Below are 18,716 nucleotides of genomic sequence, written 5' to 3'. Positions count from 1 at the left end.
CCCTGGTGGTGCAGTGGTTGAGAGTCCGCCTGCCGATGCAGGGGACACGGGTTCGGGCCCCGGTCCGGGAGGATCCCACATGTCATGGAGCAGCTGGGCCCGTGAGCCATGGCCGCTGGGCCTGCGCGTCCGGAGCCTGTGCTCCGCAACGGGAGAGGCCACAACAGTGAGAGGCCCGCGTACCGCAAAAAAAAAAAAAAAAGACTAATCAAACATATACAAAAGTAGAGACAATTCATAAACACCAGTTAGTACAAATTGTGTGCAAAATCTTAACAGTAAGACAAGATAAGGCACAATTATCCTGAGGTTATATAAAGCTAAAGTGTTAAATTCGGTTTGAAAGGCAGTGGGCAAATGTAAGAAGAAGTCTGTAATGGAAATATTATTTTGGCAGGTGTTGTACAGGATGGACTAAAGTCAAGAGAAACGTACACATTAATACTAATCCTAATAATATCTGACTACAGGTACCAGATACTATTCTAAACATTCCCATATATTAACATGTTAAATCCTCACAGTAATGCAATGAGCCCGACACTGTCATTATCTCATTTTACAGATGGCGAAAGTGAAGCATTTAAATAATGTCTGATTTTTTGCAGTAAGCTTCCTGCATAGCAACTCCCACACAGGTTAATATAAGCAAAGCACATTTCATTATCAAAGCAGGTACTATCATCCAGAGAAGACTACTGATACTATTACTAAATATATTGTTTTTCAATGTTTTTATTATGGAAAAATTCAAATATATATAAAGTAGAAATAATAGTATAATGACCACACCCCCTCCATGTACCCAATCTTGATTCTTCCACTATACCTCCACTCATTATCCATCTACCCCTCATGATTTTGCAGTAAATCGCTGGCATTTTACCATTTCATCATCACTAAATCTTTCAGCATGTTGTCTCTAGAAGATAAAGACGGTTTTTTCTTGTAAACATGACAATAACCTCCTAATCTCCTAACACTTAAAAATGACAATTCCTTAATATCAAATATCAATCAAGGGTCAATTCCAATCATATATCTCACTTTAATACTTATTGAGAACTTGCTATGTGTTCGCAGTGGTCACTTCCACGTACACTAGTTCGTTTAAATTGCTTTTTTTTTTTTTTTTTTTTCGCTCTTACTAACAGGAACGTCTGTCTCTACTCGGTGATTCAAGGCACCGCCGCGGGCCTTCCCGGCAGAGCGCCCCGCAGCGGCCGGGCCCGGATCTCCCGCCCCCACCGCCACCGGGTCCCAGCCCTCTCCCAGCTGCGGACGCGGCTCCGGACCGGAAGCCGCTGTGCGTGGTGCTCACTTCCCCAGCCCAGCGACCCCGGCCCCGCCCCGGTTGCCCCGGCGACGAGGGGCCGCCGTGCGGCGGCTGGATCATGGCGGCGTCTGTGGGGACGACTCCCGGGGGGACGACCCCCGCGGGGATGACTCCGGCGGGAACCACGCCCGAGTCGGAGGTACGCCGTCCCTGCCCGGTACCCGCGACCCCCGAGCGCCCGCCCCCTGCCCGCGGCCGAGGCTGGTCCTGGGGAGGCGCCTCCCGCTGGGGGTTGGGTGCGCGGACCCGAGTGGCGGAGGGTTTTGGAGCGGGTCCCGGGCGGCGCGGGCTCCGGGGGAGTGAGAGGGGGTCCCGGAGCCACCGCCCCGCGCTCCCCGAGCCCTGCCGCTCGACGCGCCTCGTGCTCTCGAGTGTAAACTAGAAATCCTTCCGTTGGACGGTTCCTTCGTTGCCCCAAAGGCCTCACAAGGACGCGCTTTCCCCCGGATTCTCAGCACTTGAAAGGGAATTCTGGCAATCTTAAATGGGCCCGACTCTTTTGGAAATTACTACTAATTCACTTCAGATGATCACAGTTCCTGTTGCTCAAAAGCTGTCGTGGAATAATTACTCTTCATTGGTAGTGGATAGATTAATATTTGAAGACAAGTGTTTCCCTTATTATTTTGCTGTTTCTCTAAATAATAAATACATAATAGGAGATGGGACAAAGGAGGAACGCCTGGAAAAATCGACCTTCCAGTTTTGGCTTAGTTGCTCATCAGCCCCTTGTTTTTAGGAAAAGTATTTAACGTCCTAGGGCCTCCAGTGGTTTCCTGTGTAAAATAAAGATTTTTCCTCAGGCCCCTCCGAACACCAGTTCTCAGTAATAAATGGGTTCTAGGTAACTTGAGTTACTCACAAGCTTTGTATCCTGAGATTTTAATTAAGAATATATGCCAGATATTACTAAAAATGTTTAAATCTTCACATACTTGAGTCAATCATGTTGTCCTAAGAAGTTTTTTCTTGTTTTTTTAAGACTCTGAAGGTGAATAATGTTATAATTAACATTGCTAGGCTCAACTTACTTATTTGTGTAAATAACATTTTTTTTTTTGTACAGAAGATAAGTATAGCTGCAGTTGTTTTGTTTGTTTGTTTTGTTTTTTTAGCTGCAGTTTTATAAATGAGGAAACGCAGAGCCAGTGAATTCAGTGCCTTGCCCAGAGATGTGCAGGTCATTCCCAAGCCATTCTTCCCAATACTGTGTGCAGACCACTAAAGTTTGCGGATTCTCCTATGAGCCTTTTGAAATTAGCATACATTAAAAATACATTTTAATGTGATAAACTGGTTACTAACCCAGTTACTCCCTTGTGATCTCTAATGTAAGTAATATAGTTTCAAAAGTGGCATAGGAAATTCCCCAATTAAATCGTGTTATTTAAATATATACAAAAACTTATGAGAATGTACAGTTGTCAGTGTACACCCACATATATAGTTTCCCATGTAGATAATGTCCTTTGTAAGAAAGACTGATAATTTGAGGTTAATGAGCCTGTACTTCAAAAAAAAAAATACCCCATAATTTTTTTTTTAAAGATGCGAAGAAGTGCCATGTTCCAGGAAAAAAATAATCACTTTTTATAATGGACGAGTCAAACGAATACATATAGACGTTAGGTGATTATCTGCCATCTTAGCCCTGTCAGTGGGCACTTTTGTAAACTTCTTGGAGAAGCAGGTATTCCCCATGACAATCAATAGTCTTTTAGTTAGTAACAAACCGAACAAATCAAGTTGGAATTTGGACTCACTTAACTGTGCTCATTTACTAAGATTAACACACTGCATGGTCAAAACTCCATTTTCCATTCTAATGAAAGCAGAGTTCCTATAATTCATGGAGTAGACAGTTGATCCTTAGTGTTACATCATTCATTAGAATAAGTCCTTCATGCCACTCATTTGTGCCCACTGTGGGTTTCAGCGGTTAGATAGAAAAGACAGCAAAAATCTCTCTCGGTGTGTCTGTTCCCAAGGCTACATCTTTTCAGTTAGGTACTGAAAGGTTCTTCTCAGGTCAGATTCTTTCCTGAGTTGATCCCCCAAGACCTAGTCCCTTATAGTATTATTTCTTAATAATTCTTTATCCAAATTGACTTAGTCAGTGCACCATCCAGTCATCTGAGCCAAGCAGTAGTGAAATATTTCTTTTCTTGCCAAGTCTGTTGGAAATAAAGCATAAGCTTCCAATAGTCTGAGGTTTCCCATTTGTTGTTTGTTCTCAGTACCTAAAATAAAAACAGCAAATTATCCCAGTCGTATAGTAGGCACTCAGTAAAAATATAGCTTAACTAATTGAAATCATAGAGGGTCTGAGGTATGCCAGGAATGTAGTTATAGCTCAAAATCTGCTCTATAAGATACCTTGAACAAGCAGACATGAGATGCAGGTCCAGGAAAATATTTCTTATGTAATATTGCTTAAACTTTTTTTTTGCCAACTTTCTGAATTCAACAATCCAGTTTCTTTAGTAACATGGGAGTAAATGCCTCCTTCTAAAAGGTAAGACTAAGCATTTGGGAGATATCTATTTAAATGCACAAGACCAGAGAAATGACGACAGTCTGAAAATAAGTATTTCCTATGTATAGATCTGTAACTGAAAGGAGTTTATAAATGCTCCTAAGTTAATTTATAAGTGAGTTTGTAAATGAATACTTAGAATTCAATCATCAGTCTTTTATCAATAGTTTGCTCATAAGCTGACTTTCTTAATATCTTCAAAAATACTATTTGGGACATGTAATCATTTAAGTATTATATGTAAAAGGACTATACTTCAACTCATATCAGAGACCTAAAAGAAAATGTAAATGATTATTTCCCAGTTGCTTCTTTTGAATAATTTCCCTTAGTGTTAACAAATCCCCTAACAGATGACATTTATTCAATGCCTTTGGGACTTTCTCAGGACAAGGGGACACTTACATAATCCTGAGTGGAAAGATGATATCACTTGTGGTAAAAGCCTCAGTGTGTTTGGGGGAGGCCATAGACAATTCTCTCGACATTAGGCGGTCCCTATGGACCATGAAAATAGCCCCTGCCCCGTCATTGGCAGGTTAGAGAGAAACACTTGGGGCTCAGCTTGGGCACCAAGATGACCAGTTTCCTGCAGTTGCAATGTCATTCATGAGGTATTTATTGAAGCCATTTACAGCACATGGTGTAGATCAACCTGTGCAGGGCTATGAGGAGGATGCCAAAAAGTTGCTCAAAATATTGTTGAAAAAACAGTGCTAATATTCCTTAAAATGTGAATATACAGTAGCATTATTTATCAGACACTTAGAACCTCTGGAAATATTGGCCTTGGGCGTGGAGGTATTGACAGACATTTGGGCTTGTCTTTCATCTTACCATTAGTCTTTGGGTTTCCTATCTTATTCTTATTTCCTGCTTCTCCCCACTCCATCCTCCCTTTCAGGTTGCACAAATCATCTTCAATTTTTTTCTAATATTTAAAGTTTTATTTTACTAAAGTTAGGTCTTTAACACAGCTAAAATTAATTTTTGATGGATGTACTGTATATTTGAAATGAGGATCTAATTTTGTTTTCTTCTAGACATGAACCATCAATTATGCCAGTTTCATTTACTATAAATAAGCCATACTCTCTTCCCATGGAGAATGGACTGACTGCCGCTCTCACATTACATATGTACATGAATGGGCACAAGAATGGCTGAAGAGTCAGTGGAATAGAATAGAGAATCCAACATTTATATATGTATATGTATAAATTTATACATGTAGGTATATTTTTGAATTTACATTCTCTATTTTTTTACACTGACTAGTTTGTCCATTCTTGTGTTACTGCCAAACTATTTTATATTTAACTTTAATGTCTGATTTGGAAAGGTCCCTCTCACTATTTTTCTTTTTCAAAATGTATGTATTCTTCCATAAGAATTTGAAAAAATGATTTTGATAGTTACAAAATGATACAGAATGATACAGTTGAGATTTGAGATTGTCATTGCATTATACTTGTAAGTGGGAAGGATTTAATTTTTAAAACTTTATTTATTTTATTTTTGGCTGCATTGGGTCTTTGTTGCGGTGCGCGGGCTTCTTATTGCGGTGGCTTCTCTTGTTGCGGAGCACCGGCTCTAGGCGCACGGGCTTCAGTAGTTGTGGCTCGCGGGCTCTAGAGCGCAGGCTCAGTAGTTGTGGCGCACAGTCTTAGTTGCTCCGTGGCATGTGGGATCTTCCCGGACCAGGGCTCGAACTCGTGTCCCTTGCATTGGCAGGTGGATTCCTAACCACTGCGCCACCAGGGAAGCATAATATTTTTTAATTTGAAGGTTTCTAATCTCTTATCAAATCTTGTTATTAAACTTTGATAAAGTTTATAATTTCTTTAGGTACTATACCTTATTATATTTTTAATCAAGTTTTAATCAAGTTTAATCAATTTTAATGCCATTTACATTTATAATTAGTTTCTAATACAGAGGAGAGCAGTTAGCCTTTGTATGTTTATGTTATATGTAACCATCTTACAAGTTTCTTATTAGCTCAAACCATGTTAGTACAATGTCATGTTTGTTAGGTGCTCAGCCATGTAATCTTCAAGTAAAGATTTTTTAATTTCCTCATTTCTAATATTTAAGCTACATATTTCATTTTCTTATTATATTATTAGACCCTCTATAGTGAGTTTAATTACAATAATGTTACTAGCCAGAATCCCTTTTTAGTTCCTGGTTTTCATAAGAATACATCAGTGTTCCTTCATTCAATATAATGTTTTGGCATATAATCTTTTTTATGTTTAGCTATTCTTTTTTTTAAATATTATTTTTATTTTTTGGCTGCGTTGGGTCTTAGTTGTGGACACGGGATCTTTTGTTGTGGCACGTGGGCTTCTCTCTGGCTGTGGCATGCAGGCTTAGTTGCCCTGTGGCATGTGGGATCTTAGTTCCCCAACTAGAGATTGAACCAGCATCCCCTGCATTGTAAAGAGGATTCTTTTTTTTTTTTTTTTTTTGGTGGTACGCGGGCCTCTCACTGTTGTGGCCTCTCCTGTTGCGGAGCACAGGCTCCAGACTCGCAGGCTCAGCGACCATGGCTCACAGGCCCAGCCGCTCCACGGCATATGGGATCTTCCCAGACCAGGGCACGAACCCATGTCCCCTGCATCGGCAGGTGGACTCTCAACCACTGTGCCACCAGGGAAGCCCTAAAGAGGATTCTTAACCACTGGACCACCAGAAAGTCCCTAGCTTTTCTTTTTTTAATTCATATTTTACTGAGAGTTTTGCTGCTGAATTCTTACAAATGCCTGTTTATTATTTATTTTTATAATCATATTATTTTATCATTTAATTTGACTTAAGTATATGAGACTTGTTAATGATAATCTGTCCTTGCATTTCTGAAATTAACCTATTTGGTCATAATGATAGCTTATTATTCTTTTAGTACAATGCTGGATTCAGTGTTCTAAGATATTATTTTAACTAGAATTTTTGCATCTGAATTCATTAATGATTTTGACTTATAATTTCCTTTCTGTGCTAATTCAGGTTTTTGTGTATAGCCTGTGCTGGCTTCTAAAAAATGAATTATCTACGGTCTATAATTATTAGACTAACAGAATTTATGTGTTCTTGATTGTTCAGTAGAACTTTAAGTGTAAACTGTCTGGACATGGTGACCTTTTAAAAAGTAGACTTCCAGTTTAGCTCATGTTTGGTCAGGTCCGTTTCTTCCCTTACCCTTGGTCAAATTTGAGAACGTATATATTCCTAGGAAATCACCCATTTCCTTGTAGTTTTCGAATGTATTTCTATTTAATGTGGCATGTATTTATTTTTTCTTTAATTGCATTTGCCCAAGATTTGCCTATTTTATTCATTATTTTAAAGAACTAGCTCTTGCTTTTATTTATCCTTCTTTCATCTACTTTTTGTCTTAAATTGGCTCCTTATGTTGTCCAGGACTGTAGTGAGGTGAGTGAGGGGTGCCAAAAAATTCAGTAGTCAAGAGAAACTATATTTTAATGCAATATTTTAAAAACCAAAATTAATGCAAAAAACCCATAATGGATCTAAATTTTAAATAAAGACAGCATCACTATTACTGATTTTTCCTTTTTGCCTCAGACTCCAACATGACTCGACACAGCGCTGCTTCTTAGTTCAGGCTTTATTTTCAGGCTTGAAGAAAGCCTTTCAAAGTGTGGAAATTATAGACCATTCTCTGTTCTCTAAGACTGTGAAACACCTCAGACTGTGAAACACCTCTTAGGCATCTTTGGTGAACTGTGCTATCTTTCTTTAGTGGACATTTATTAAGAGTCTTGTAAGACATACCACTGATGGATACAAAGGTGACCCCAAAAGCTTAAATTCTAGAGGAAAGACATGTACAAATGTGGAAAGTTTAGGTGACATTAGAGAAAAAAATTCAGAGAAAAAGTTATCTGACAATATCAGGCTTACAATTTTAATGCTTCTGGAATAACAGCTAAAATCCAGCAGGTGGTGGAATAAAATGAGTTACAGTGCAGTTTAGCTTACGTATTTTCCTAGTCAGAGATGTAATTTTACAGAGAAAGTGATAATTACATATTTACATTTTTATTAACCTATTCATGAATTTTCCATTGTATCTTTAATTTTCACAAATCAGAACATATGTATCAAAAGATTAAAGATTTTTAACCACCTTATATCCTTTCTAGGTACATGGCAGTATATAAACAAACAAAAGAAAAGCTCTCGTTTAAAATAGGTCCAGGAATTCAATTTAAGACAAAAGAAAACAAAAAACCAGAGGCAAACCCTCCTACAAGATGATTATCTTAAGCTATCAAGTTTTAATAAAAAATGAGGCACTAATATTAGGCACCTTAGCTAGAATTATTATTGTACAAAAGATTAAGATTATTGTATTCTCTTTCAGTGCTTGTGTGACCTATTTTCTCCTGTTCAGAAAATTTTCAAATCTAATACAATTGATCTGAATGTCTATATAATGTACCTTTCATATATATCTTTATTCATTATGAATAATGATAGCAATCTTGTATGTAGTAAAACATATCAGAATGATTTTTTAACATGAATCCAAATTTAGGTTCAAATGCCTTGCTCTAAGTCACAGAATTCATCAATATTCAAACCATCATGAGATCTCCAAATCCAGGTCCTGCTTTTTATCATGCTCCGTCATCTAACAATGTCATCACAGGATGGAGATAAATTCAAACAGTTGATAAACAACCTATGTTGACCTAACTAGGACCTGCAGAATTCTAAAAAGAAGTAAAAGATTGAATGACTGTCCCTGAGGAATTTACAATCTAATGGGATTAACAGTAGTAATAATTATACTTTACTGCTAATAATAATAAAAAATACATGTAACTAACAAATATTTAAACAAATATATAGCCATACATTATGGACTAAAATACTATTCTGTCTAAAAACTGAGTGCATTTAATTCGATTTACAAGTGTCTGAGTGCCTACTAGGTGCGAGGTATTATATTAGATACTAAAATATTTTTTCTCACTAAATTTATAATCTAATAGTATGACCTACTTTAGGTTAATTTGCTAACTCTAAGATTATGAAAAGATAGCTAATAAAATAGCATATTTTATTTCTAAGTTGGATTTTTAAAAATAAAAATATAATATACTAATATTAAATTACAAACGTTAAACTGATTTTCATTACCAATGAGTATTAGCTTTGGGATTTTTCTGTTCTTGAAATAAGGCAGGTTTGGGATGTGATCTTGTTTACTATAGCAAAATGTTTCCTACTCTTACTTATTGGAGCTTATTCACATGGAAAATTAAATAACTGTTGAATTAAAAACATTTGTGCCATCTCTCCCCCAAATCTCACAATCCTTTTTAAAATTTATTTTTTTTAAAATTTTGTTGAATTATAGTTGACTTACAATGTTGTGTTAATTTCTTCTGTACAGCAAAGTGACTCAGTTATACATATATATATTCTTTTTCATATTCTTTTCCGTTATGGTTTGTCACAAGATATTGAATATAGTTCCCTGTGCTATACAATAGGACCTTGCTGTTTATCCATCCTGTGTATAATAGTTTGCCTCTACTAATCCCAAACTCCCAGTTCTTTTCTCCCTACCCCTCTTCCCCATTGGCAACCACAAGTCTGTTCTATATATCTGTGAGTCTCTTTTTGTTTCATAGATATGTTGATTTGTGTCATTTTAGATTCCACATATAAGTGTTATCATATGGTATTTGTCTTTCTCTTTCTGACTTCACTTAGTATGATAATCCTTAGGTCTATCCATGTTGCTACAAATGGTATTATTTCATTCTTTTTTATGGCTGAGTAATAGTCCATCAGACACACACACACACACACACACACACACACACACACACCACATCTGCTTTATCCATTCATCTGTCAATGAACATTAGGTTGTTTCCATGTCTTGGCTATTGTGAATAGTGCTGCTGTGAACATAGGGGGGCATGTATCTTTTTGAATTATATTTTTTTCTGAGTATATGCCCAGGAGTGGGGTTGCTGGGTCATATGGCAACTCTGTTTTTAGTTTTTTGAGGACCCTCCATACTGTTTTCCATAGTGGCTGCACCAATTTACATTCCCACCAATAGTAGAGGAGGGTTCCCTTTTCTCCACACCCTCTCCAGCATTTGTTATTTGTAGACTTTTAATGATGGCCATTCTGGCTGGCATAAATCTCACAATCCTTTATTTTCATGGAGCTACTGGTGTCTTATCTCTTTTTCAGTCTTCTTTTCCATCCCCCATTCACAGCTCTTCTCTTTATGCTCTAGCTTTGGGCAGTTTCATCCATTCTTATACTTGTAGTGACTCCTAAACCAACATCTGTAAACTTGACCTTTCTTGACTCTAGCATTTCTAATTAACCTCTAAACATTTCTTCTATGTGTATTCCACCTAAAATTCAACCACTGAAACCAAATTCATCATCTTGCCTTCTTAAAACTAGCATCATCTTCCAAAACTCTTATTTCTGTTGGTGTGATAAGAGTGTCACATATGCTTTTACAGATTGTACTGTGAACAAAAGGACTCAGCTGAGGGTTGAGCAGGAGCTGAAACTATACTCTGTTCACAAGTGGTGCACTTGGGTGCAGGACTGCGTCAGCCTTAAGCCTTTTAGTACTTCCTCCACCCAGAGAGGTTGCCTTTGTCTAGTTCACACAAAGGTGGCACATATATGCTGTTGGAGGCCCTATCAACACCTTTTTCTTCTAGTCACCTATTTCAGAAACTCAGACTCTCCATTCATTCTTCCCTCTTTTAGTCCCCCAAATGTAATATGTTGTATTTATCCCTTTCTGTTCTGCACACTGCTGGGAGCCCAGTGCAGCCCAATGCCTCATTCCTGAACTATTCTAACAACCTTTTCATTTAACTCTTCCTTTTTGTCCTTCACCCTGCTACAGAGTACCCTTCATTAAAGCATAGTTTTGTCATTTCATTGCTCAAAAACTTAATGGTCCCTTATTGCCTCTAAAGAACAAACTCTTCAGCCTGTCATTCTTCAACCAGCCATGGTTTAAAATATGTATTGTGCCTTGTGCAGTATCTTGTGTATTGTGATCACTCAGTAAATCTTTATTAAATTATTTAAGATCTCCTGTGATATTTTTCCAATGCCCACCTTCCACTTAGGTCCAGCTAGTCCCCTGTGTGTGCCCTAGGCACCACTGTGAACTACTTTATATTTACAGAACCGGTACCCAACTGTCCTGTCTTTATCACCTTGGTGTTGCTGAGTCGTTCACCTGGGACATTATCCATGCTCAGTCTCGCAAAGGCTATTTCTCTCTGTAGACTTTCCTTGTCGTGTTGCTGTCCTTGTCCCTTCCTTCCTTTAGACTGAATGACATCTTTATTATGGCTCACTTATTCTGTTTTCTTGTTTTAAAGTCACTTTTAGTTTGTTCCTTCCACAAGATGTTAAGCTTCTTGAGGGTAACAAGTCTTTCTTACTTGTCTTTGCCTCCTCTTGTGCCCGAAGTTCAATGAGGAATATATAGATATTCAAAAATGTTTGTTAATTGAAAACCATCACCTCACCCAGTTTTACATAGGTTGACTAACCATTCAGCTTTTCAGAAGAGAGGTACCATTACTTAAAGACGGAAAGGAAAAGAGATTATCTAGGAGACTGTTGTTTTTAAATTTTTTCCTGATAGCAGTGAGACAAAAGTAAGAAAAGATTTTGATATCGTTTGGATTAATATGTGAAACGTGATTGAAATAACTTATTCCACTTTTTTTTTTTTGGTAGAAAGATACTGAATTCCAGGAGCATGAAAAGATTCTGTGTCCAGATTTTCTTTCAGTTGCCCAGATCACCGAAATGCTAGCAGAGGATGTAGATGGAGTTCAACAGTAAGTACTTCAATATTACAACCAAATATGGAACAGTTCTAGTTCTGCATCTATACATGGTCATGATATGTTATTACACATTTTAAACTTTTCTCCAAAATATTTGTTATTATATTTTGCACAGATATATATATCCAGACTGTGGAACACAAAAATTCTCAAACAACTGACTTTTTCCACTGCTCAGCAGTCTTCTTTGTGAGAGAAATGGATTTCAACCAACTTGCTAATCTTAACAGAGAATAGGGATTTATTGTTAAAAGCAGCCATTAGTATATGCCATCTTCTTTTCTCTTTCATTTGTAAAACTGTCAGTATGCACAAGAACCTTTAGGTCTTCTTTCTTATCATGACAAGAGTAAGATGTATTTTCTGTAATATTAATAGTGAATACATTTTATAATTTTGGAAATCCTGAATATTAGCCATCCACCTGTGATTTTTATTGGATATGAAGCTATGCTAAGTATTCTAATCCCATACATTTTGCTTAAATATGTGAATATAACTGAATTTATAGGCATCAGTTCTAATATACGTACATCCTGTTCTTAAGGCCATTGATTTCTACAGTAGATCATTTTCTTAGAACTCTAATATATACTCAGATACATCCACCACACAAATTCTGAAAAGGTGTTTTTAGTAATCATTCATTTAAAAAATTATCTCACTCTAATAATGGAAGCCTGATCGGTTATAATGTGTGGAGTGTGGGGACGATGTGATGATGTTCTGGACTGTAATGTTCCAGGGTAAGATTTCTGTAGGCCAGTCGTCTGGATGTAAGCAGGGCATTGTCGACCATAATGGGCAAATGGAAAATAACTTTGTCAGTGGTTATCATTTGCAAATCTTACAAATATTTTGGAATAGAGGTGATTTACTGCTGAGAAGGAAATATGACAGATGTACTTGCTGGAAGAGAGATTTGAGAAGGGAAGGCATATTAAGAGCAGGCAAATGGCACTGACAGGCCTTTTCCTGAAATGCTCTTCACCTCCACTGCCTTCAAATCCTGCTAGAAATCCTGGTGATCTGTGATTTGGTCATACTGCTTACTATCTGCATTTTTAGAAGTATTACTCAATTAAAAATTTCACAGGTTTAAGGATTTCATGGTGATGTTACCATATTTATAGAAATGAATGGTCATTGGGAATTCTTATTTTTTAGTGTCAGAATTGATTAGAAAAATGCATTTATTGTATTAATATCACTGATTAAGCTTCAAGTAACTATTATCTTCAATTTCTAGGTAACCCCAAATGTTGTTGGTCATTGAAATGCAAAAAATAGGTATTTAAAACTAGGCAGGGAGCTTCCCTGGTGGCGCAGTGTTTGAGAGTCTGCCTGCAATGCAGGGGACACGGGTTCGTGTCCCGGTCTGGGAAGATCCCACATGCTGTGGAGCAGCTGGGCCCGTGAGCCATGGCCGCTGAGCCTGCGTGTCTGGAGCCTGTGCTCCGCAACAGGAGAGGCCACAACAGTGAGAGGCCTGCATACGGCAAAACAAAAACAAAAACAACTAGGCAGATGGTAGATTAATACGATGTAAATGACATATATTTAATATAGTTTATAATTTATTTGTATTGAATAATAAATACAAGATGTTATATTAAATGCAGTTAATATTAAATAAAATTTATTGCAAACAAGTGCTTTTTAAGACTTGTGTATTTCTCATCACATCTTAAGTTGTACTGTGTATGACCATCTTTTGTGACAATCTTTTTCTCTTTTTCAATTACTGGCTCTCTTTTTTGTTAAATATCTAAATTCTGAAAGTATTTTTAATCTCTAAGAGGTGAGGTCTAGAAGAATGTAAATGATACAGAGGGTGATACAGAAGTTAGCTGTATAGAAACAACCAGCTTTAACAGCAGGTTGACTTAAAAGGTCATTCTTTTAGGATGTGCCTATGACCATCTCATTAATAGAATTCACCTGAAGTAATCTCAAATTTTAGGGCATCAATTTTGGATAAATGATACCAGTTTTATGTCAGGAGCCATTTCTTTGAAAAGTAATTTTCTTGAGGTTTTTTACATGATTTTTGTAACAGTAATCCTGAATTATTTGTAGCCAGTCATTAATTTTCCATTTAAAATAGCATTATTATAAATGGGGATTATACACCTTTCAAAATGACAGAAATATAATTGAGGTATCCCGTCACCAAGTGGCAAAAGTATGCCAAAATCATACAGTCTACGAAGTTATAAACCTAGTAAAATAAATTATGGGACATTAGCACATTTCCCTACCTTTAAAAATTTTGTTGCATAAAAGCAACCAACCAAATGAAACATTAAAGTATCATTAAAATATATTTCTGGAATACACTTCAAGGAAAGTTAAATGTCTGGGTACATTTCTCATCATTTCCTAACTACTATCTATGATTCATGTTTTAATGTAACCCTGATTTTATTTACAGATCCACCCAAATCCCTTTTGCAAAAAGGATAGGGACTAAATTGAAAATAACTATTTAAACACAGAAGTAAGGTGGAGAGATCTTTTAATAACCTTTCTATAATTGGTTTCCATGAGCTGTTCAGCTCTTGCCTTAAGGCTTATTTCTGCATGTCATCATATTTAAAAAATAAAAGGCACTCCAATTTCAAGAGCAGGCAAGAATAATGTAATATTTTTACTGAAATTCTTGGTGAGACAAAGTAGGTAGTTACATCACCTATCACTATAGCAAAACTTCCTAAATCACTATTAAGCATCTTTTTCTTGTTCCTTACATTCTCTCATGCTACATCTGTGGCCATCTCTCCCCTCTCCCCTGTTCCATCTCCCTTTATTCCCAAAGGAAAAGCTTACAAATTTACCAGTAAAATGCATGGAAACTTTGCATTCAAACCACAGCAGTGTCTTGCTCCTAACGCCTCCCTGCTTAGTTTCCTTTGGAGTGAAATAACTGAATGAAGGATAGAAATGTTAAATATTTAGCCTGCAGTTCAAATTGAAGGTTAAGATTCAAATGTTACTATGGAAAGTGATGGAGGGGACATTAGGGAAAGAGAGCGAAGGTGGAGGAAACTTAAAGAGACTTCACCATATTATTCTTAGGCAATTGTCTATTAATGTATAGTTAAAACATTGAAAAAATAAAAATGTAAAGTAAAGAATACATGCCACTATTCAGGTCAGATATTTAATTAAAACAATAACATGCAGATGAAGAATACACTTAGAAGGAAGACTAACTTCTGGAAACAGAAGAAAATGTTCGGCAAAAGCTGATGATTAAAGAGGGTGTTGATTTCATAAAACAGATAAAAGAAGAGATTATAAAATACATAAATTAAGAAGCTTTTAGCACTAAGGCAAGAAACTAAGGTAAAGAGTAAATCCAATATAGAACTTATCTTGCTGAAAATCAAGGCAGTAATGGAAAACAAATTTAAGAAAACATTCAAAATGCATATTAAAGCGATTGGAAGATGCTAGAATATACATCTAACTTAGTGTATCAGAAAAAAATACTTTAAACTTCATAAAATAAAAGTTTGATAGAAGATAAAATAAGAAAAGTTGCTGTTCAAAACTATGTATCAAACAAATATACTTTTATTGTAAACTGCCCCCAAAAAGCTTTGATTTAAATATTTTAATAGAATAAAACTTCATGTATTACCTCATCTCTGGGATAAAGAAAGTCATCTAGAGAGGAAAATTATCAGGCAGGCCTCAGACTTTTCCTTAGCAACATTAGGTAGCAGAAATCAGTAGAGTGAAAAATAGGTAAATTTAGGGAGTCAAAAGAATATAATTCAGAATAAAATACTAATGGGGTTGTTTTAGTTAATCCATGTATTAGGTGAGGTAGTATTTTATTTTCTATGTGGATAGTCAATGCTGCCAGCATCATTTTGGAGAATTCATACTTCCCTCACTGATTTGAAATACTACCTCTGTCATATACCAATTCCCATATATATTGGGTCTGTTTCTGGGCTTTCTGTTCCATTGGCCTATTTGTTGATTCCATTAAAATACCACAAGTTTTTATTACTATAGACATTTTCTTACTGACTTTTACTTAAGACTAAATGGTATTATACATTAAACATTGGAGAATAAATCTTGCTGACTGATATCCAGTGCAAATGGAAGATGCCTGGCTAGTGAGGTAACCTTCTTCCCCAGATTGCCTCCCCATTCATTTCTGCATCTACCATTTGATTTGTGTGCTTGACAAAATGTATCAGTTGGGATGCTTTTAATTGCATGTAACATAAAAAACTGATCATACTGACCTAAAAATAAAGTATACACACATTTACACACACACACACGTATATGTAAAATATCACATAACGGGACATTCATAGATAAATTGACTCCAGGGTTGGTTGACTCAAGTCCTCAATAGTATCAAGAAGTAAGGCTTAGTCTTAGGACTGATTTTTCTTATGGTTATAAAATAACTGCCAGTAGCAGCCAAAGCTACTTACTTAACTCTTCTGATTTTTGTTCCACAGAAGAAAATGAACCTTACCATTAGTTATGAATTAACTAGAACAATTTAGGAGAGTGTTCACTGTAGATCAATAATTATTATGGAGAATACCATATACTGAAAGGCATTATACGGCATTATGAGAAGGGAGATGAGAATCATGACTGGCTGAAAAGACTCAGATTTCACTTTGGGTGTTGGGGTCTATGCAGATACTACTGTAAATGAAATGTATGTTAGAGAGTGAGTTAAATGCAACATCAGCTTTATTTGTTCCCAGACTTGTTTAATCTTGCTGTATTCATTATTCTGATTGTGTAATTTATTTCAGTATTGTAAATAATGACTCTTTTTTTTGTAAATGGCAGTATAAAGTTGTCACACACACAAACACACACAGACATTCCCCCAGAAATCACATATAAGCATCTAGGAAATACCAATTCCATTTCTACTAACAAGGAGATGCTGAAAGCACAGACCACAAAATGTGAGGATGCCCACCAGAAACACTGTAGATCAAGCAGAAGTGCAGGAGAAATTACAAAGAGGATGTACATAGTGGAAGATCTGAGAATAAGCTTAAAAATATACTTATTCTCCCAGGTGAGGAGAAAACCCTGAAGTGCCATTTCAAGAACCCTTGTTTGCAATAGCAAGACCAGAATACACAGGCTTAGAGCAGATACTTTCCATGTTTACAAGAAATAGATTGTTTATGTGATAGTGAAGAGAACCTATTCTACTTTTTCCCTTTTTCCCACTAACTGAAAAAAGAATAAAAACTAGAGTAATTGACATAAAATTATATCATATAGAAAACATCTTGTAATATGGCCAGGTTTGAGCGTTAAGCAAGGAGTTTACATACAAAGACACTGCAAGAAAAAAATTGAAGAATAGAAAAAAGAAATGGCAGGCAAAGAAAATACACCAGAAGAATATGGCCACGAACAAACAAACGAAAAATGATCAAATATTTACCATGAGTTAAGAACACTTATGAAGCAATTACAAGAGCATAAGACAGATACAGAAATTCAAGGTAGAGATAAGAAAAGGTGATGAAACATTTTTTAAAGAAGTAGAAAAGGAGAGATCTCACAGAGGTGAAATTTAAAAGCAGCCCAAGGGAGAATTAACACTGCTGAAAACACAAGGGGCATAGAAGACAGTAACAAGAAAAGCATATAAAATGAAAAGGAAATTGACTTAAAATTTTTTTGAAGTTCAAAGAGAAAATTACAGTTATAGAAAAAAATGAGTAAAATATACATAATTGGAATTCTTTAAAAAAGAAAGAATGAATATTTAACAATCTAGTTCCAGAACATTGTCAGAAATAAAAGAAACTTGATTGTATACATGGAAGAAGACATTGAATTTGAGGGAAAAGGAAAACATGAAAAGTTACTATACTTCAAAGATAAAATGAAGAAAGAGGGGAGGAGAAAGAGATTTAGAAGAAGTAGAGAAAGAAGACCAATAAGAGTTTGCACGCATGCTCGCTCTCTCGCTCTCTCTCTGTTTCTCTTTTGAATGCCATTTTTGTCTTAGGCTTTCGATATAACCATGGATATTTTCAGATTATGAGCATTATAGAATTTGCATTCAAGAAAAATACCTGTTTTCAAAACTTAGAAAAGGGACTGTTCATTATTTAATCAATTTTAATATCTGGATTTTTCTTTTTGTTACAGGAAACTGGAAAAGTTTTTGAATTTCAGAAATCTTCAAACCTGTTTAAAGGAAGCCAGTCTACTAGATTATTATGTATCTGGATTTTTATGGGCAAGAGGAATGGACTTTTCTATTATTCAATATTCAAAATTTATGACTTTACTGGATATGTTACTTCATAATCTTAGAAGTAAGTACCTTATTTTTTCTTTTTTTAAGAAAAGAAAATTTAGTCCACTGTCTAAATTAATCTTCTTTTGTCTAAATGAATGTTCTGCAAAAGTTCCTAATTTTATTGTTTTTTAGCAAAAATATAGTTCATATCTTCATTAAGTTATAAAGCTTCAAATAATACTTTACAAGGCTAAAGTTCTCATAGTAATTAATTTGCCAGATATATTACTTTCATTTTGAAATCTTATTAGTGCCATCCATCCCCAAAATGTCAAGTAGCTCAGATTTATCTAGATATTTTTTCATTTTTTGAGCTGTTTTCATGTCATCTTACCTGTAATTATTATTGGGATATCTCAGGATTACTGTTAAGAGGAGGTACTTTGGTCAATATCAAAACCCCATGAAATAGACATTATTCACATACACATATTTTGTGACTTTTTTTCTTACATAAAATTGAAATGAGTTACTACAGGAAATTTGGAAATTCTTCCTTGGAGCAATTTTCAATGTGATGACTTTTGTTTGAGAATAAACAGAATTGCTACTTGGAAGGAGGAAAAGAAAGAAATCTATTGTTTATTTATTGCCAAGTCTGCGCTAGGCAGTATGTTTGGTTCT

The 18,716-nt window shown here is 35.9% G+C and overlaps 1 protein-coding gene across 4 annotated transcripts in view; it reads left to right on the top strand.

Annotated features, from left to right (window-relative positions):
* The first annotated feature begins 1,182 nt into the window (after positions 1 to 1,182).
* Positions 1,183 to 18,716, top strand: part of CABCOCO1 (ciliary associated calcium binding coiled-coil 1) — a 127,546-nt gene continuing 110,012 nt past the window's right edge. For all 4 annotated transcript variants that reach the window (XM_082611051.1, XM_082611050.1, XM_082611052.1 and 1 more), the window contains exons 1-3: positions 1,183 to 1,475; positions 11,655 to 11,758; positions 17,939 to 18,108. In XM_082611051.1, the coding sequence (XP_082467177.1) occupies positions 1,395 to 1,475; positions 11,655 to 11,758; positions 17,939 to 18,108 (355 nt within the window). In that variant the 5' untranslated portion in view covers positions 1,183 to 1,394. The remainder of the gene's footprint in view (positions 1,476 to 11,654; positions 11,759 to 17,938; positions 18,109 to 18,716) is intronic.

This window comes from Mesoplodon mirus (assembly GCF_964341445.2).
Source record: "Mesoplodon mirus genome assembly, chromosome: 2".
Taxonomy (NCBI): Eukaryota; Metazoa; Chordata; class Mammalia; order Artiodactyla; family Ziphiidae; genus Mesoplodon; species Mesoplodon mirus.
The sequence above is the reverse complement of the archived record's forward strand: the minus strand, read 5'-3'. Positions and strand labels throughout refer to the sequence as shown.